At 39.2% G+C, this 20,695-nt stretch overlaps 1 protein-coding gene across 9 annotated transcripts in view; it reads right to left on the bottom strand.

Moving 5' to 3' along the window:
• Positions 1-20,695, bottom strand: part of myocd (myocardin) — a 209,576-nt gene that overhangs the window by 5,175 nt on the left and 183,706 nt on the right. For 3 of the 9 annotated variants that reach the window (XM_039739177.1, XM_039739179.1, XM_039739183.1), the window contains 11 exons: positions 17,906-17,961; positions 17,002-17,077; positions 15,509-15,673; positions 11,144-11,307; positions 8,002-8,127; positions 7,526-7,788; positions 7,282-7,429; positions 6,018-6,923; positions 3,208-3,345; positions 2,642-2,770; positions 779-836 (listed from right to left, as the gene is read on the bottom strand). In XM_039739177.1, coding sequence (XP_039595111.1) covers positions 779-836; positions 2,642-2,770; positions 3,208-3,345; positions 6,018-6,923; positions 7,282-7,429; positions 7,526-7,788; positions 8,002-8,127; positions 11,144-11,307; positions 15,509-15,673; positions 17,002-17,077; positions 17,906-17,961 — 2,229 coding nt within the window. Of the gene's footprint in view, positions 1-97; positions 224-778; positions 837-2,641; positions 2,771-3,207; positions 3,346-6,017; positions 6,924-7,281; positions 7,430-7,525; positions 7,789-8,001; positions 8,128-11,143; positions 11,308-15,508; positions 15,674-17,001; positions 17,078-17,905; positions 17,962-20,695 lie in introns of those variants that run through there. The other 6 variants (XM_039739178.1, XM_039739184.1, XM_039739186.1 and 3 more) reach the window with 6 other exon arrangements.

Here is a 20,695-nt window from a genome sequence, read left to right as displayed (position 1 = left end):
AATACAGTCGGATTTGTGTAAAAACGAAGGCCTATTCCCATGGCTAGGAAAACATTTCATAGTTCATTTGAATCTAAAAAATGACAAATCAGCCTTGGACTGTTTAACAGTTTTATATTTTACAACCAAATGGACAACACATTTTGCTGCTTTGGTTCTTGATTCTTGCCTGCTAAAACAACTGCATCCATGTTTAATCATCTTGGTGCTTTTTGTGCTGCTTCTAAAATATAAATACAAGTAGCCGTCATACATATTAATTTAATAAGCAGATAAATGTGTTCTCTCAATCCAACTGCCAATGGGTTTTCATACTGCCTAATTTTGCAAAATATTTCAAGCATTTGAGGAGCTGTCAGTTTTATCTACAAAAACTATTTAAAATGGTTTCACGCTTAAGGGAACCTGAAATAAAATATCATGGCGACCCAGACAGCTTTTCAGCTATTCCTTTTTGCTCTGTGTGTAATGGAACAAGGCAGCACAGATAAAGAATTTTCTATGCCTTGCTGTCCGAGTATCATGTAATAAAAATGTGCTTGGGATCAGAGTAAGTGCCATTTTACACAGTTGTACATTCTTTTCCCAAGTGTATCATTGAAAACATGGACCAAAACATTTCATCTGTACTCCAAAATCTGTCTTCATAGTCATGGAGGAATATCAGAAGGATCCAAATCTTGCTTTTTACCCACACAAACATTTAAGTTTCATCCAGAAGTGCGGACAGTCTCATTCTCCTAAGCAAATTTAAGCAATTCCTTCTATAAACACTCACCTCCGCTTGCAATGAGAACGTCTAATAGTTCGTCCATCTGCTGGCTTCGTGTCAACTGCTGAAATAAAAGCAAAAGAAGGAAAATGAAGTGTTGTGTGCAAGGTTACTGATTTCCACTCTTTTCCATTTGCTTTTTCCAATCCAAACACACACACCAGACTGCCGCCATATATTTTATATCAACTTAAAATTTTTACTTCTGCAAAGTAAGTAGAATGGCCGGACCTGTCTCGGTGTATGGAATCGTCTTAAAACAGTGAAAACATGCACTGCAAATGTTTTGCAATAAATACACAAACCACCTCTTCAAACTAGGAAACGATCACACTGTGTTAAGTAAACTGAAATCTATTACTTTTGTGAGGGAATTGACCGAGACATTTATGTTACACTGACGTTGTCTGCATTATGTCCTGAAAACTGACGCAGCAACTGAAAAACTGACCTCGTTTTCAGGAATACTCCTTATAATGTGACATTTTACACCGTTTTATATTGTCTTAAGCATTCAAGGTCGGTTTTTGTAAAAGAACCATATTATATTTTTCTAAAAGTTAATTCGCTTATCGGGACGGCTGTTCACACTGTGTAAAATGACACGGCTATAAGCGGTTTATTTTTTGTAGGGCTCACATTGAATAAATTAACTGGGTTAAAGAAAATGATATGATATTTGTGTCCTTGCTTACCTTTTATAATTTAACAAGAATACTGAACACTTAGTTTATCGGGATTGACATTTTGTGCCAGTGAGACAATAATTTTTTATTTAATTTTGTATTGTGATTTTTTTACTGAGGTTCCTGTTCCTTTTGTATAAATGAATAGGATTATGGAAATACATAAATATGTTTATCGGGTCCCTCTTCATTTTGTGTAAATTAACAAAATTCTGGAAACATTTATACATTTTGGGGTACATGCATACTTTGTGTAAACTAATAGCATCACAGAACAGTTTAATGCTTTGTGTGATTCTTACTTTCTTTGTATAAAGAAAAAATCTAATTATTTATTAGACTTTGTAGTTCCTGCTCAATTTACAAGAATTAATAAAATGTATTTTCAGTTCTTCTTCATTGTGTGCAGGTTACAAAAATTACAGAATAATCTGGATTTGTTTCATGATGAGGCTCCTGTTCATTATGTGTCAATCGAACAAACATACAGAATAACGTATTGTCCCTCGGGGTCTGCTCTATGCCTCTTTATGCAACAGATCAACATCATTTCACTTCCATTATAGTGAGGGTCAAGGTAGCAGGTGCCAATATGAACAGATTACTTTTGCTTTTGTTTTTTTGTTCATTATTTGTAAATTAACCAAAATCACAAAAAAATATTACATTTGTAGTTCCTGCCCATGAAAATTAACAAAATTACAGAATAATTTATTTCATTTAAGGGATTTCTGCTCACTTTTAGTAAGGTTAATGACACTTTATTTGTATTAGGTTGCTTTTTACTTTATACAACTTAACACCATTACAGAAAAATCCATTGCTTTTTTTTTTCAGAATGCTGAATATTCCATCGTATCAATAAAGTTCCTGCTCCCTTTCTGTGAACTGTCAGATTTCCTCAACACAAAACTTTACAGATGTTTTTGCAATTTACAGGGAGGACCTTTCCTTTAATAACGATACTCTTAAGGGTCTAAATGCAGACCCTTTATTACTGACAACATATTCATCTGTGGTGTGGCCCAGTTTTTTGTCTGCTCAAAGGCCTAAGATCAGCATGATAAGCAGTGCACAGTGCAGGCAGGAAGAGGAATACATGCAGGGGCCGGTCTGTTACTGGGACATCAGTGCGGCGGTGTGTCTTGAGGTGCTTGACAGACTGGGCTCTCTTTTAGTTTACCTGCTTTACTGCATCCTCATAGGAGGGGGGCTGTTTTATCTTTGATGCAGTAGAGTCTGAGCTACAGAAGGCAGCAGAAGAGAAGGGAAACTTTTGACCCCCGTGCCCTGGAGAGTGTAATATAGCCATCTACATGAAAAAAATAAAAGGTTTGGTTACATGTAGTGTTAGGAAGGGAAGGAGACAGACAAGACAAGACAAAACAAAAAGAAACTTGATCGTAACTAAATGCACGCTGTAAGATCGCAAAAAAAATGGAACTGCACTGGATTTACTGCTCTTCCTGGCTCAAGGGGCTCAAGTATGAATGTTGTGAGGAAGTTCTTTGTATAAAAGGGACGTGCAGTACTCCACTTGGGGAGACTGGTGGCCAACTGGCATCTGTTCTTCAAATTCCCATTTTTACATTCCCAAGGCACTGCAGGCAAGATACAAAATGAATGTGGGAGAAAGAAACCAAATCACCTTGAAGCAGCAATTTTTTTTTTTTTTGTGTGTTTCTTAACTCTTGGTTTTGACCATCATTCTTATGTTTCTTTCTTTTGAAACCCTTTAAGACATCATACCTTGTGATGTATACTTTGACTCTTAGTGACTGGGTGATCCCTGTTGTTGGTGTTGGCAAATGGCGGTTGAATATTCCTCTGATCTGTGGGATAAGAACACGTGGAGCTTCCAGAGTGGCCACTGGTGCTTTGGGAAATCTGCAAAAAGAAATCCAGGTGTGAAAGATATACACTCTTTGCTAACCAGCAGGATGACAGGATTTCTGAAATGGTACTGATAAGTGGAAAAACAGCAAACAACCATCTCAAATTGTATTTCATTGAATCAAGACAGTAAATGATGCGTCTGTCCTGGTAAAGCTAGTTGTATGGAAGCAATAAGCTCTTCTAAACTTTTTCAATTGTATATGTTTAATTCAGCTCCGATTTAAACACATGCTGATGGGATCCACAGCATGATGCGTTTTAAAATAAACATATCATTTAGTTACCATTCAGCTGGTCTAAATAGTTTGATATTCAGTGGGCAAGCATCCCATCAAGCAGCATACTCAAGGCCAGAGCCTGGGGGTATAGTGAATGGCATCTGTGATAAACACTCACATTGAGATGGGTAACCCAATGGCCAGGGGCAATTTCAAGTTGGAATGGGTGGACACAGGGTTGAAGTTTGACCAATCAAGACCGTAGAGGTGAGAGGTGAAAGGAAACCAGAACAATGCACATTTGTCATACCACAGCAGAAAAAAAAGGACCAGAGACAGTAGTACCCAGGAAGAGAAGAGAATAGTGAACTGGGAAGAAAGCAGTACAACTTTCCTATGACACAAGGGTCAAGCAATCCTGCAGATGCCTTTGCTACTTAAATCTCCTTGAAGACAAAGAGTGAAGCACTGAATGAGTCATGAAAGGAGAGAGAGAGAGAAAAGCAAGTCCAGGAGAGACCACAGGTCTTGTTAATACATCAATGTTCTTCGGGTGCTTTGTGTCTTCCCCTTTGTTCATAATTCCCTTGAGTTTAGTTATTTAATATTTTTCCCCACCTTCATTTTATTTTGGACACTTTTTCACACAACTCCAACTCCATCACGGTGCTTTTCTGGGTCTAATGTCGTTGTATGCATTTACTTTTTGGCAAAATAATAGACTGTTGCTTCAAGAGGAATAGAAGCCTTGCAGAGGAATTGGTCTTCACTGGAAACACCACATATGACTGGTTGCTTTATAAAGGCATCATGGAAGCAGCAACTGTCTCTATTTCCTCTTTGTTTTCCACCATTGCTGCTGTATCCTAACCTCTCAATTTGACTGGCACATTAATCTTATTACTCTTAATCTGCAGGAAGGAATGAAGATGTTGTGCCGTGCAAGGAGCTTGTGCTGACTTGACACCGACTTACTGAGAGCAAATGTAATACCCTAGAAAAATCTATTAAAATAAATCATTTACTATAAAAGAATTACAGAAAATGGATTTAATAAAGGAATAATTCCATTTGTGAAGTGAAATCCGTGAGAAGTTTTAAAATATATCTGAGAAATTTGCAACAACTTAGCACTTAAACTACCAAGGCGAGCTTGACAGACTGACCCTACTTCTGAGTTCACTTGTTGATTGCAAGATTTTTGAGATAGCTGGCAAGTGTGAAAGAAGTAAATGTTACCATTCACTTTTCACACACAGAGGCTGTGACATAACAGGGTTATTATCTCAGAAATTCAGATTCATTCATTCACACTTTAAAAAAAAGGCTTAATGACATGATATGGTTCAGTTTGCATTGTTTTCATAAAGCCTTTTCCTATTTGTTATTCCCGAATTGAATTATTTTTCTCTTTTGTTTATGTCTTCCATGTGGTTATCACTACACTGATGTCACCAGAACCACTGCTATACACGTGCGCACAGAGGTAAATTTACGGCATGTAATAAGCACTAATTCCATCTATTGTCTCAGCCTTAACTTTTACTACACAAGGAGAAGGTAAATTTCAACATAAGAAATTAAAAAATCATTAAAGTTAAAAAAAAAACCAAAGCTTTAAGATCCTCAATATTGTTTGTTCTTGGATTTAAAAAAAAATATATTTTTAGCAAGGCCCTAGTTTAACTATTGGTAGATAATTTGGTTTCCATACACTAGATTCTCCATCTGTGCTACTCAAACATCAGTAAATTTGGGATTTCTCTCACCAAGATATTCTGCTACTGCTGCTCACTATCCACAGTTGGGATAGAGACAAGAGTTCAGCAATACTGGGAGCTGGGCAAAAGGTCTGCAACCACTGGTGTGCAAAGAGTTCTCACATTGTTTAAAACCCAAGTTCCCTTTCTTATTATGTCACACCAGTGTTTGCAGTGGGCTTCTTTGCTCCTGCACGTTTTACTATTCCTGGAAGTTGCATAGCAATTTGATCCCTGGTTAAGGAGGAGAGTAGACCTTTTATTTCAGAGTCCATTCAATTTTCAAACACTTTTTCGAGTAGCTATGTGCTATATCCAGATTATTACCTGAATATCTTATAACTGGTTCACTTCTATTAACATTGCTGTGTACTACATACAGCGCTTATGATATTTTGCATGCTTGAGCTGCTAATTTCATAGTGTTACACATATTATGATGCCAGGATTTGACTTGGAAAACATCTAATTAAGGTCTCTAGGATATCAACTTTGATTTTCATTTACACAATTTTGTTGGTAAAATTATAGGATACCCTGTTTATAGAAAAATGATTAAAACACTCTGATCGACAAGTTATTTACCATGACTAGTTAGGCCAGAACATTAAAGGTGTGAATGTATTCAGTTCTACCAGTTTTTACAATAGACTGCCAACCTCTGATGATCTAGTGCACTGCTTACCTGCAGGGGTCGATGTGGTGAATGCTTGTTTCCATCTCCGGTTTGGCCACTGGGTGACACTGATAGAAAGTAAGGGTTACTGGGGGATGGAGGAAGGCTCGAGTGCTGAGGGCTGCTTGCTGTCTTGTTCAGAGGTGAATGCTGTGGAGAACATTGTGGGCTTAGAAAAGCAGACAGAGCTGGACTTCCGGATGTGGCATCCAAGCAGAGAGGGCTCACCATGCCAGGCAGGTGCGACGGTTGGCAGGAGCTGACCGTTTTCACATGCTTGTTTGAAAGTGGACAGCTGGAAACAACATGCTCCTGCTTGATGGAAACACCAAAAAATGGCGATGTAACAACCTCCTCCTGCTGGCTATGATTCCTCTTGCGCTTGTGCAGTTGCATCTTCAGCTCCTCAACTTGCCGCTGTTCCTGGTGTAGCTTCCAGGTGAGCTCATCGATTACCTTCTGCTTTTCCACCAACATTTTGTCTTTCTCTGCATCCAAACCCTCCAGCTCTGCCTGCATGCAGCCTCCATTCAGGTTTCCCATTAGCCCTTCCTCTGTGCTCAGATGGCCCGGAGACGGCTGGAGGCATATTGGAGGGGAAGACAACGTGACATCACTAAAGCTATCTGGTAGGGACCCGCTAACTGAGAGGTCAGATGATGCTGGGGAAATAGGTGGACTGGAGCTGGTGCTGCTGAACTGGTAAAAGCCATTGGAAGGTGTGCCAGATGATCCCTGATAGCCTGTCATGGAGCTAGCAGGAGTAACTGGGAAAGTAATGGTTTTAATATCTCCCAAGGGCATTCCATTGTTTGCAGATGGATCCTGGAAAGGTCTCAGTCTTTCCACAAGCGCTGTTTTAGTGCCAGATACAGGAAGACCTCTAATCCTCAGTTGCTGTCTAAGCTCAGATACCTAATATCACAAATTCAGAAACAGAAAAAAAAAAATAATAAACAAGAGAAAACCATTTGTATATATAAGCGTTTTCTGTATTCAACCACTATGCCTTTTTCTCATCTCTGTCAAACAGTCGAAAAATTTGCCCATTTAATATGTGCCTTTGAGGGATTGTGATACCTGAATAAAAAGTAAGGACAAAGAGCCCTGTTATCTGTTGGTAACTAGTCACCTTTTACAAGATTGTGGGTTAAGTTACACTTAAGTGATCAAGTATATTATAGATAGATCAATGATATTATTAGGGAAGGGTGAAAGCAAAGGCAGTGGAAGGCACTCCTGTTGGCCATATGGCAGTAAAGAGAAAACTCACCTTAAGATCATCTAGGTTGGAGGGAAGAGGTCCTGCCTTAATTGGGGAGATGCATGTTTGGCCAGTAAAGCTGTTTTTCACTGGGGAGGTTGTAGAGCTGGCACTGACTCCCAGATTTGGACTTCTTGGCAAGGGTTCATTATGTTGTCTGAACAAAAAGGAATTGAACTTGGTTATTTTTTTTATCCTTGTTGTGAAGAGTTGCATTTAACACATCATGAGTATGAAAGGTAGGCATACTCACTTGAGTTGGGGTGGCGACGCGGTCTGGTAGTTGAAGTGCTGTTGGTGCGGATGAGAGTGCTGATGATGCTTTTGTTGGCTCAGGATCTGCAGCTGGAGGAAGAGCTGCTGCTGCTGAAGCAGACGGGCATAGGCTGAATCCATGGGTGGAGGAGTCTTCTCTGCCTTCTGATCTGGAGGAATGTACTGGTGGTACTTGAGCTTTTTCACTTTGGGCTTAGTGTCTTTGGGTTTCTTGTGTCGATTTTTATCAAGTGTTTTTGACTGTAGAGGGAGAAAAATAAGAACGAATGAGACACAGACACTTGGAAATTAAATATGTTCAGCCGTCTGTTAGTAGAGATGTTGTTATGACACAAAAGGCACAGTCTTTTCCAGTACCAAGTTGCCAACCATGCACAAGCATCATCAGTTGTTTTGGAAATATGTTTCAACCTTTGCATTTTAAACATTTGCTTCTCCCCACTGCAAATTTACCTTGTTGATCGCAGAGACTGGTATGGGAGGTGTGTGAGGAGTTGGAATCTGTTTGGGACTCTCTGTTTCACGTATATGGTTCCCATAGAAAACATTCTGTACATTTGCGTCCTGGCTTAGAGAAACCTAGGACACACAAGATTAGGTTAGCATTAATAAATAATTTGGTAGAGTCACTGGTTTGAACAAATCGCCTGAAAGAAAAAAGTTCAGTAAGGAAAGAGGGACAATATATGTGCTGACTATGAGTTAAATACTCCTTGATGGCTCTTTACAGAAAATCCCTTTGGGAAAATGACCACTCATTATTCAAAACGTTGGGATTCCAGAGGCGCTAAACAATCACAGATATGGTGCAAAAACACTGTGGAACCACCTGATCATCTTTAACTTACCAAGCCAAATAATTCCAATAACATAACATGTCCTAACAGTAAATGACAAACTTGATTCCTTTGCAAAAATCCATATGAGGACATAGGACTCTTCAGCAGTTAAGAAACAAAGAACATCATGGTTGGAAGGGAACAAACAAGTAGAGCAGCCCAGTCCTGAGGCTTATGACAAACACCAGTATAACATTATGTGTTTGCCAATTGTGTCTGTAATGAATTATAAAAATTTATTTCAAAGCCTGGCGAGCATGTGGATCTGTTTAAATGATGGATGTGTAATGTGCTCTACTAATCATCTGTAACCCTGCTGTAAATAATTACATTGCTGCCACTGAAAGCAGCAGTTAGCCAAGAGGTCAAAACTGTTTGAGCCACCAGAGTTAATAATGCAAACTGGGAGCAAAGCAAACTGGACTACGGTGTAATAATTAGCAGCCCATTCAGATGAGCTCTCTTAAAAAGGATGTTCTTCTGTCTTGTGTGGAGATTCACGACTCCGTGTACCTTCCCCAGGTACTTTGGTTTTCTCCTAAACACAAAAGATATTCACTTTATGGGTGACCTTAACAGTTTTGTGGAAGGACAGATGGAAATGCTGAATTAGCCTTTTATATTTATTAGAGACAAATACGCTCAAATAATTCAAGGGGCAGAACACTGAACAAGTAGGCTAAGTGACTTAAGCACAAGTGACACAGAAACCAAACAGAATATCAAAGAAACATACATAGAGAGAGAAATAATGCAGTGAAAATTAGCAACAGAGCAGAAAAAACAAAGAGAAACAGGAAAAGACATCCTATACTGTACAGAATATATAGTATTTGAGTGGATATTCCCATCCCTTGCCATTCAGTGCAGTGCTGTATTTTCCAGAAATATGTTTTTTGTATTTTTTGTCTTTTTACATTGTATGACTGTGTTTCATAAAAAATACTTGTGATGGCTGTAAAGGCACTATGTAAAACATAAAAGGAACTGCATAAAATATAGGCAGTATGCTAAATGTCATATGTGCGAAAGAGTGGATGTGTGCATAAATGTGCCTTTGATGCATGCTGGTCAGGACTCAAGCAGCTATTTACTGGAAAAGGCTTGCTTTGAACGTGTATTGATCAATCCATCAATTACTTGTACAGTTCTTTTTCTAATTATTTATCAGTCAGTAATACTGTGCCTTCCCTAGCTATATACAGTGTCTTTCATTTATGTGTATGTAAAGCACTTAAGAGATCATTCACATGATGAAATGCAATAAAACAAACCATTTTATAAAAAATAAAGTATAATCTTTAGATCAAACATAACTTCACAGAGGCACAATAAAGCATACAAACATGCAACTTCAAAACTGACTTACTATATAAAATGTGTATATTCAATTGGCATAAATGATGCAACAAACTTCCCAAATCTGTAGTATATTTTTTTAACCAGAAATTATCAACTATTTATTTTTCAAGACAAAAACTTTGACTAATATGGCCTGCTTTTCACAAAAAATCCTTGCAATGATAAACAGACTGACAGTAGGAAGAGACAGGTAACTTGCTTGCGGTCTTAACATATTTTGCCTATTTTTAGCTGGTATCCTTCAATTTATAGTTTGTTATACACTGTATACCATCTAAAACACAAAAAAAGAAGGTGTTCAATCCTTATAAATGTGGATATGTGGAGTCTAATTCACACAAAGGAGGTGATTTGGAATCTTCAGGCCATTCTGAGTGATACATCTCTTTTTGTTCAAAGAATTGATGGGTGCATGATAGTGTGGTTGGCAGTGATAGCGGTCTTGATTATTAAACTTTTACTTTTGTTTGACAGTACAGCGTATAATGCAGGATTGTTTCCATGCCTGGCAGTTGGAGCTTTTTATCTCACAGTATCCATTTTGGCACAGGCAGCCTTTCTAAATTCTCCATATCTCCCATTTCACCAGGAAGAACACACATGGACAGACATACTGTATCTCACATGTCCTTTTGTGTTATTATGCACAGACGTGTTAATGTTGCACTTAGGAGCTCACTCCTACACCTCTAAGCTGGGATATCAATATGGGCAGCACACTTGACTGGTGAAAATGTATTTATTTTTTGTTTTTAAACTTTAGAAATGTTGTCTCCATTGCTGCTGAATGGTGACTCAACAGCCAGCGGCTAACAGTCAGGCCAGTATAAATATGATTATTCTGGATCTACTCTAAGACTAAACATCAAATATGTTGATAAGCAGAGAGTAAGCAGAGCTGAGTCACCTACTCTGAGTGAGCTCAAACTATAAGACAGAAGCTGCCAAAAGAGGAAGAAGATGAAGAAGAAAACATGGACGTCCCATGAAGTCAGGTGGCTGTGTCAACTCGACAGATTTGTGCTGAGCCTCAACCATGGCCAGCAGCCCATGCCACGTGACTTCTGGAGCAGTTTAAAAACCTTGTGCCACTGATCTTCTAAAAGCAGACAATAGCTTGGCACTGTGACAACTGCACTGGAAAATTGCAGCACTCTGTGCCAAGTACACTGTGTTACAAAAACTGAGGTATGCAGGAACGCAGCGCATGCCAAATATCTGTCACCTCTGGACTAACAGTCGCTCAGGAGGCAATGCAGGACACTGCTGACTGGATCACCCAACAAGGATTCAAACCTGAGCTCCTAGACCTCGCTACTACCTCTGTTTTGTTTAGGCTGATGTCCCCTATCTTGGAGTTGAAAGACAATAAAAAGCAGGTGTCTCAAACATACCTGAGAGGCACCCAAAGGAGTAGGAGAGGGGACTTCGGAGGTCTTAATTTCCATGGGGCCCTGGGATTCATCACCCCTGCCATGCTCTGGAGATAGACCATCGCTGCTGCTCTCTTCCTCGAATGCATATGTGTCTTCCTCTTTTGGGAACTTGCCATGATTAACTGTATGAATACAAATGTGCAGAGAATACAAAATGAGCAAAGAAACGTATGAGGAATAATATCTACACTGAATGGGAAAAGGCTGAAGACATCCACAAGCTAGTTTCATTTGAGATTCTTTGGCTAGCATGTGGCTTCAAGTGCTAGATTTATGGGGCTGGGTAGATAAAATGGTGGGTCTCTATTTGATAAAATTAAGTTGACAGCTAACTCTCTTTCACCTAGTCACATTAGTCACACTTTGACTTATTTAATTTGAACCTGGACGAAACCTAGGTAGCATGCTGTCTTATCAGATTTGAAAGCGAGTAACCTCTGATAGGTGGCCTTCTTGTCCAACATTCCTATCCAGCTTATGCCCTAATGAAACTGGGAAAGGCTTCAGGACCCTGGAACCCTGAAATGAATTCAGAACTCAAATGAATGAACATACGACTGTTCTGATGAGGATCAGCAACAGTGTCATAGAGGTTGAAGTAAGTAATCTTGGGGGGTAATGTGAGTGTTGGTGCTGTACACCTTCAGAACCCTGGTTTCATATACTAAGCATGTCTCTCTATGCACGTTCTCTGTAAGTTATTTTCCTCTGGGCACTCTAGTTTCTTTAGGATGGGAAGGTTGGTTTATTTGCTAACTAAAAACTGACTCAGTTCAAGTGAGTGTGGCCTGGGATGGGCTGGTTCTCCTTCCATGGTGGGCTCCTGCCTTGTGACCAGGCAATTAATCAAATTTCTTCAATACATACTATGGTTGTTTGGACATTTAAATATCATTATGTGCCTCACATGGGGTTCACCCTTACACTTTTTAGCCTTGACTTTAAGATATACTTTTAAGTGAGTGTAACCGATTTTATTTGGGGTCTGCAACTACAGTTCGGTCACTGCCAAGCAGTTAAGCTTTTACATCAGCACAGATTTCTGATGAGAGTTCAGCCTCAGTATAATTGTTTTAATCATTATAGATGAACGTGACAGCAAAAAAACGTTCTGGCTGAATTTGTTTTTAGACAGAAACTCAAAAGCAGATAACTAACACTCCCATTGTTCCCCACACCCGCCCGAAGAAGTCGGATGGAAGCTCTTGTCTACCAGTCCAAAGTCTGCCTAAAATTGACAGGTCCACTTGAAATCACCCAGTGTACCACTGATAGAGAGGCCACTATCTAGATGACCAAATTATGTCCTAATTGTAGGTTCCTGAGAATGAAGGTTAATTTTATGTCTTAGCTCACGTGAGCTGCCAAAACGAGTCCCTGGTTTTACTCACCACAATACAGGGTGGAGGAGGGGAAATCGGCCAGAGGAGGCCACTTGTAGTTCCTGCACCTGTTGGTGAGAATTTGTTCTCCAGAGAACTTGGTGGGGGAGGACTGATCACTTTGGATATGTCCAGAAGATTAAAAAACTCAGACGAGATAATTAGTGGAAGAAAGATAAAAATAAGTGAACACTGACTAGGCTTGGTGCACTAAGTTTAAAAGGGGGCATTCTCACAAGTCTGATAGTAGGGAGAGCAGGGTACAGCATTAAATAAGCATAGACCTGATCTTGCATGTGTCTGGAAAGGGGAGTAGTTTCAAAATTAAAGCAGCAGACAGGACTGAATCAGAATGGACAGGACAGTGTGGTAAATTTAAAAAGAAACATGGCTTTATAGTCATCGCATCAGAAGTGGCTGAATCAGAATATCAGTCTCCTCAAGGAAAACTAGAAAGTGAATAGCACTACAGTTTGTGCAGACCACAAGAATGAATCAGAATGAGAGACATTATTATCATTTAAAAAAGGCTTGGTTTTGTAATTATGGTGACATAAAAAGTTTGAATCTACTTTACAATTTAATGTTACTTTGGTATTCCTATTAATATTTTGGGGCTTTGGAGGCACTGATATAGTTCTGAATGAGACGTGACTTTAAAATGGTCTTCATTAGATGAGATGTATGACTTCCAGTTCATCAACAGGGAGGATATGACTCCTTTGTTTGTTAACAAAATGGATTTAAAGATCCACTCAGCATTCAGTTTTTAATTTTTTTAAACGAGACTGCATTAGAGTGACCATGTCAGTCAATGGGCTATCACCTAGTCCAAGACTGATTTCTGCCACTGTTGCCAGGATAAACCTCAGCTACTTGCAAACCTGCATTTGAAAAGCCACATTCAAAAAATAACTGAGTGGAAAGAATTATTTGCAATGCATTATTGTTAAACTGTGATAACTAGCATCTCATCTTGGGTTGTTCCTTGCCTTGTGCCTGATACTGCCGAGATCAGCTCCAGCTGCCCATGATATTGTTTGAATATGTGGGTCAATCTCCAGTACACAGCTTTCATGGACTGGGGTATGTTTATGTTCCTAAGGTGACAAAAACTCTTAAAGAAAAATATACTTGATTGAAATAAAACCAAATACAAATATATTTAGACAATATAATGCACTATTGAGGCCAAATCTAGAGTACTGTGTGCTGTTCTGAAAATTATACTACAGGAAAGACATAGCAGCACTTGAAGCTGTACAGAGGACAGAAGCCAAGTACATTCTAGGAATTAAGGACATGTCATACCCGGAGAATTAACCCTGCTTATTCTCGAGCACAGGAGATTACACAAGGACCTAATCCAGGTCTTCAAAATCCTTAAAGTCATTGATAAAAGGAGATCCAGCAAAATTCTTTCAACTTAATGGTGAATCATGTACTTGAGGACAACAGTGGAAATCAAGGGGAAGTGTATTTAGGACTGAAGCCAGGAAGCAATTCTTTATGCAAAGCATTGTGGGACTCTAGAACAAACTACCAAGACATGGAGTTGAAGCATAAACTTTTACAACTTTTAAGAAGTATCTGGATGAGATATTGGGAAATCGTAGTTATTAGCTAAACAAACAAAACTGATGAACTGAATTATTTCCTCCTGTTTGTAAAATTTCTTATTTTCTAAGATTTAAAACATCAGAAGAGCCTTCAGCCATAAAAACTTGAGCAACCAAAATTACCAAAACTGGTGGAAAGCACAGCAGTACTATTAAAATGGCAAAATCTGTTGTGCAAAGGTCTTTTACCCATAATGCCTCAAGGTGGCAACGCAGATACTCAGTAGGCTGCAATGGGCAGATTCTGTCACCTAGGTTGTGATGTATAATAATAAAGACTTTATTATCATTGCACAAAAGTACAACAAAATTGAGATGCTGTCCCCAATTATGCTACTGAATAAAATATTGTAAGAGATAAAATAACAAGAAATAGAAAATAAAATACTTCAGCTAAATACATTTTATGCAACTACACTACACACACACACGCATAAACAAAGAATGGCTTTAAATTTATTTACATTTATTTAAAAAAAATGATGCTTGTGATGTCATGATCAGTGACCTCCAGGTGACTGTTGGGGGCTAGTAATCGAAGTCTAACTGTTGGTTTTCTATCATGTCAGTGGGATGACGTGGGCTTGACAGATGCCATGACTGCCTCATATCTCACTGTGTCCCTACACGTGGATATCAGGACCCTGTGTCCCTGGGCCTAATCTCAAATGTAGCAGTGCTCTGACCCTGTAGATCAGGAGCTGAAGGCGATGACAGGCTACTGTTATAAAGAGCCACTGATATCAGCCTTCAGCTATGTGCTGCATGCAACAGACATTCTCTCTCTGTGATGGCCAGCTGATCCCAATCACAGAGATTGGCCTTTTACTCTGCTGCTAATGGTAGGAATGTAGCGCAGGTTAAATGGCTTGGCTGACAAGTGTTCTTCCTGTACTTTTCTATGATTGTGAGATAAGCTGCAGTGGCATTTCTGTTTTAGGCTCTGAAGGGTCCTCGAGCTCTGGTATGATTAGCGCCATTCTCCTTTTGGGATGGTAGGAAAGCAGGCTGCTCCTTGGCCATGTGATGCTAACTTTCTCTCTATTGCAAAGGAAAGGTGGCACACTTGCTCCTGTCACCTGTTCGTTTAACATGAGGGAAGTTGTCATTTATGGCGGCATGGCATGACTTAGGAGTAATATTCTGGCATTTTGGCACCCTATGTTTGTGTAATTCTTACCTTCTTCATGAAGCCCATGAATAGGTTAAATGAGCAGCTCAAGGCTCATTTAAAGTACAGCATGTTGGTGAACTGTACACAAACATGATACTCCTCACATGAAGAAAATTCAAAGCTTACACCTGGACTTGCAATTATTTACCTTTCATTGCCACCTCCTTGACAGAAGAATCCACAGGAATGATATTCTTCTTCACCAGTTCAAGTGGTCCGGGCCGCAGAGCAATCTTCTCATTCAGGTCAACAGCCAGGCGAGAACGCTTTAGCTTCATCTGGGTGGCCTGCTGAGGGCCTTCAGCAGCAGAGTCTAGACAAAAGAAAGATCAGATAGATAGATAGATGAGCTTTCTAAACATGAGGATACATGGTTCCCCCCTTAAATACCCCCAGTAGGACATTGCATCTGCAAAGAATTTATGAGAATGGCATTCTGGTGGAGTGTTTAGCACTTCTACCTCAAGGCTCCACAGTCCTGGTTTCAAACTCTGATCAGGCCACTATATGAGTGTAGTTCACATTCTCCTTATGTTTATGTGGGGATTTTCCTCTAGGGCTCCTCCATCAACTCCAAGCTTTTCAGTTTAATATCTATTGATTCATTAATTCATTCAATCATTTTAAAACAAATCCCTGCTATGGACAAATAAAGTTCTATGTATCCATTTTTGTGACCTGCTTATCCACGAGCCGATTTCAGCAATCATCGGCCACAAAGCAGAAATAACACTTGAATAGGATGCCAGTCAATCACAGGGTGAACACTTGCACACAAACACAGATAGTAGAGTCAATTAAGCAACACCAATCACCTTAAACTGTAAATCTTTGGATTGTGGGAGGAAAACGGACCTGGGGAGAGCATGCAAAATCCACTCAGGGAGCAACCAGAATGCAACCCCAGTCTACTTATTGTCAGGGAGCAGCTGTGTCACCCTTCATGTTAATGTGCTATTCTAAATTCTAATAAATCTTTATGTGTAGGTGTGGTATAAGAAGGTTTGTATAAAAGAATGTCCTCCAATGGACTCAGTTTTTCTCAGTGCTGGTAGTGTGGGAGCTGACCACTATACATCTGAACGGGAGAGGGAAGTTAAAAAATGAATGGATAGATGGGTGTTACATTAGAATCTGGTAACAATGGAATCCATAATCAACAACTGGAATCCAATACTGGAGGCTATTATTGGTAGTGTGTTTAGTTCTTTAGGCTAATCTGTAGTATGCAAAAATTACTTAAAATTTCCGCTCTTTGTTCTTATATGCTCTGCCATTAGGTGCAGCTGTACACATTACACTACACATTTTACCTTTCTTACTTTTCAAGAACAACTTTTTTTAATAGTGTTGAATGTGAAAATCTTATACTTAGTGAGCAGTAAAAGTAAGGGACTGGACATTTATTAAAGGTGTCATACAAAATCAACAAACCACCATTATTTTACATACTACTTTTCTATAGGGAACACCATCTCTAGACACATTAATAGTACAGACACAATGCAGGTGTGTGTACTGTGTGTGTATATACATTGCCAAGCAACAAAAGATGAATAGCTTTATTTGTTAATATCTACATTTCTTTATTAGGACAATTTCCAACTTATTTTTTTGAAAATGTATCAAATAGCCCCTTACCTTGAAAAATGTGCATATTGACCAGATCTGCCCTCTCAGGTCGATTTCTTATCTTGTGCTTTAAGTAATCCTCTGTCTGTGGGGTAAAATGAGATAAGAATGAGAGGTTTCCTTTCTTCTGGCAAATAGTTGGTCTTTGGGTACATGTTCAGTTCATAAGACACGGGTGGATGACGGATGGCAAACAATATTATGCTTTGTGGTTTCAAAACAAATATCATTGGCAGGATTACAATGCTTTAATGAGTATTTAGAAAAGCGTGCTAGAATTGCTCACCTGAAAGCCTACCATCTACACCATCAGGTGAAGAGTTGGAAGTAGAAGGTGAGTAAAGAGACACTAGCAGGCAAGGAGCAGACCACAAAGATTTGCAACGGAGGTGCATTTATCAGTCCAGATGTGACCACATTCCATACCTTGCCAGGCTTGATTTATAGTTTGTGTCAAAATATTAAACTCGCATCTAAGGCTCCTGTGCTGATGCTTAATCCCAACTGGTACAATCAGTTGTTGCTGGGCCATGGCACTGCAACAGTTATGCCATTTCTTCAAATCACTGTCACAAGAAGAAACTTGTAGGGTTGGTTAAGGGTCACCAGCATGCTGAGGAATCTAGGGGTGTACTGGCAAAGGCATATGCCACATGTGTGCTGATGGGGGACACTTGATTTAAAGGTAAATTGTGAAGTTTGCACCTTGTAAACAGGCAACCTGACAGGAAATTATGTCCCCACTCTCCCCCAGTGTGAAATGGGGAAGCAGGAAGTTAAGGAGGCATTTTGAAGGTGTTTACCCTGATGCATGCAAGCTTTTTAATGATATGGATGCAGCTGTCTTATTCAAAAAACAAAGAGGACAACTGCTGCACCACTGCACCTGGTTGTCTTTTATTACTACAATTACCTTGGATCTCTCGAGGCTTTTCTTCTGCTCATGGAAGGCAGCAGGACTCTTCAGCGCTTAAATAATAAAAATAAATAAGTCAGGCTAATTACTTTTTCCCCTAAATCAGCCTACTAAATGTGAACAATGGTTCAGGTTTTCACTCCTGTTAAAATTCTCCCTGGATTCACACACATTCACTCCTCTTTGCTCAGCAATCCCAACCTGGCATCCCACTTATATATTTATACTACCTCAAATTTCCCCACAAAACAAGTCCTTTCAAATGGTGAACTTCTAAGCTGTAACCAAATGGCTGTCCTTGCCAGTTTTCTATTGGACATTTTTTTGCACGAGTTTAACTGAAAAGGTGCTTGTGCAACACTCTACACAACACATACTGCTGCTAATATTATGACACCTGACCTGCCAGCAACAGCAGCTTATGTTTATCTTGGCAACATTTGGAGCAAATCAGAAACCACAAATGGACAGGGAGCAGATCTACCACAGAGCCCACTCTCTTTCATGTGTTCAGCTTAGAGAGGTAAATGTACCGAATATGAACATTTGTGAAAGGAAAACCTGAATACCCACAGAAAAACTACTTTTCCTCCCTTAAGTAAATGACTGACTAATTCCTACATTATATGACATAGTCTTGGAGGATAATAAAACGCTTCACAGCGCACCCTGCCAGTGCTCATTTTCGATTGACAAGACTATGTAAACCAGGCCAAGTTTTCTAAAAGGCACCACAATTACCTGGTCTCACTAGTGGACATTCAACACCATTGAGCAAACCACAGGGGCTGCAGTGGGGTTTTGTGATTTACTCATGTGGCAGCTGCCGATTCCTGTCACTTTGACCTCAACATTTCCCATCAGCTGACATGGGGGTGGCAAAAAGCATGCAAGGCACATGCAGACAATTGTGGAAAATGAACACAAGCAGCAGGTGACGCCACTGAGCGGACATAAAGGTCATGAAGATAGCATGCAGATCAGGCGACACAGCTGAATGCCTTCAAAGAATATGATGGGCTGTGGCTCCTGGAATGACAGCACTTCCCAGATGCCAACTTTTCCTTTGATCCACAAGTCAATGTACTGGTAGGTCCTACTGGCTGCCTTCTGAACTTCAGTAAGTAACCCAAGCAGGTGAGTTAAACAACAAAGACAAGGGAGCATATGACAAGGGGGAAAGGCCAGGAGTAAGCATGAGTGTGACAAATGCAGGAGGCGCTCAAGCATCAGCTAGGTGGAAATATGGGATAAAGCAGAAAAAAAGGTAATGCACAATCAATTTTAATATGGGGTGTGTGACAGTTATTTAAAAATCATACGTCTGTGACCTATGACGCCAACCAGGTCCCATCTAGGGTCTTGGTCACACACCCGACTTGAAATAAATGGACAGTGTATGAATTGAGTAAGCGGTCTGAGGCAATGAGTCACCAAGAAGTCTAATGGCCACCAGATAAAGTGAGGAACAAAAAACTATGCAGAATTAATACTGGAAAATTAAATCTGTTTTAATTCTCACAACTTCGACACTCATTTTAGGAAAAATGATACATACACAAATGTTAATACTTCAGTTGTCCATTCATCCATTTTTAAAACCTATTTAATCTGGTTTAGTGTGAGAGTACGGACAGAACGTACCCCCAGCTGCAGCAAGCACAAGGCAGAAAGCAACACTGGCTATGGTGCCCGTCAAACGCATGGCACACACCTATACTCACTAATACAGAAAAATGTATACAAATAATTAAAGACAAATGATATCTTAGATTTTTAAACAACTTGCAATTTTATCCTAAGCGCATTACTTCTATCAAAATAAACTAGTGATAAATCTAAATTTTCATTGATAAGGGTATACATTTCAAATTAGTTTGAAGGTAAAATTAACAAAACAAATAACAGCCCAAGATAACCATTGCATTTATCCTAGTGGACTGTGTGCATTCAGTCAAACCTGACAACGTTCATGACAGAAACTGTATAGCCTGTGCTGTGGGCATCAGTCCTCTACGATGCCAGTTTCCACCTTCTCTTTCTGGGAGTTAGAGTGAAAAGGCAGTGGATGACCCTACAGACATAATCTTTTGAAAGTCACTTCACATCTGAGCCAACAGTGAAAACAAGAGGACAAAAGTCTTAAAAATTGTTTAAAAAATAAATTCAGCAAAATACAGAACTGAATAATTACTGAAAAAATCCCAAGACAGGCATTTTTCCTCTTTGTCCCATCTGAGCTTCAAGTGGATTTGTGGTGCTCACGCTTGACAGCAAGGACAGCTAAACTATGACAGACTGGCTCTCAGCCATGACGAAGCAGAATAAAAGCACCACAAATCCATTACTGATTTTTTTTTTTTTTTACCAGGCTTTATATTTATTTCACCTGTTTGTTGTCTGGTACAAATCTTTTAATCGATATTTAACCCACTTCCTATTGCACTTGAAATTTTGCAGACTTACTCACTTCCAATGACAATACATGAATCAGTAATCAGTTTCACTCATTGATCAATTAATCCATGTAAATTAAGAAATGAAATTTTCATATGAAGAATAGTTCCAGATTTCACCAACAGATGCCGCTAGTAACGGATAGAACTAAAACAAACCCAAGACTAAAAAGTTGAAAATAATATATATAAATACTTTTTAAAAACCACGCTTATATTAAATTAAAAAGTGTACTAAAAAGTAAAAAATAAGTCTCTAATATATCATTCATAAAATAAAAGCGTGGGTGCTTTTCATCAATCAACATTCAGAAAACTTTTCTTAAAATCT

This window comes from Polypterus senegalus, chromosome 17 (assembly GCF_016835505.1).
Source record: "Polypterus senegalus isolate Bchr_013 chromosome 17, ASM1683550v1, whole genome shotgun sequence".
NCBI lineage: Eukaryota > Metazoa > Chordata > Cladistia > Polypteriformes > Polypteridae > Polypterus > Polypterus senegalus.
Note: the sequence above shows the minus strand (reverse complement) of the source record. Positions and strands in the feature narration are given on the sequence as shown.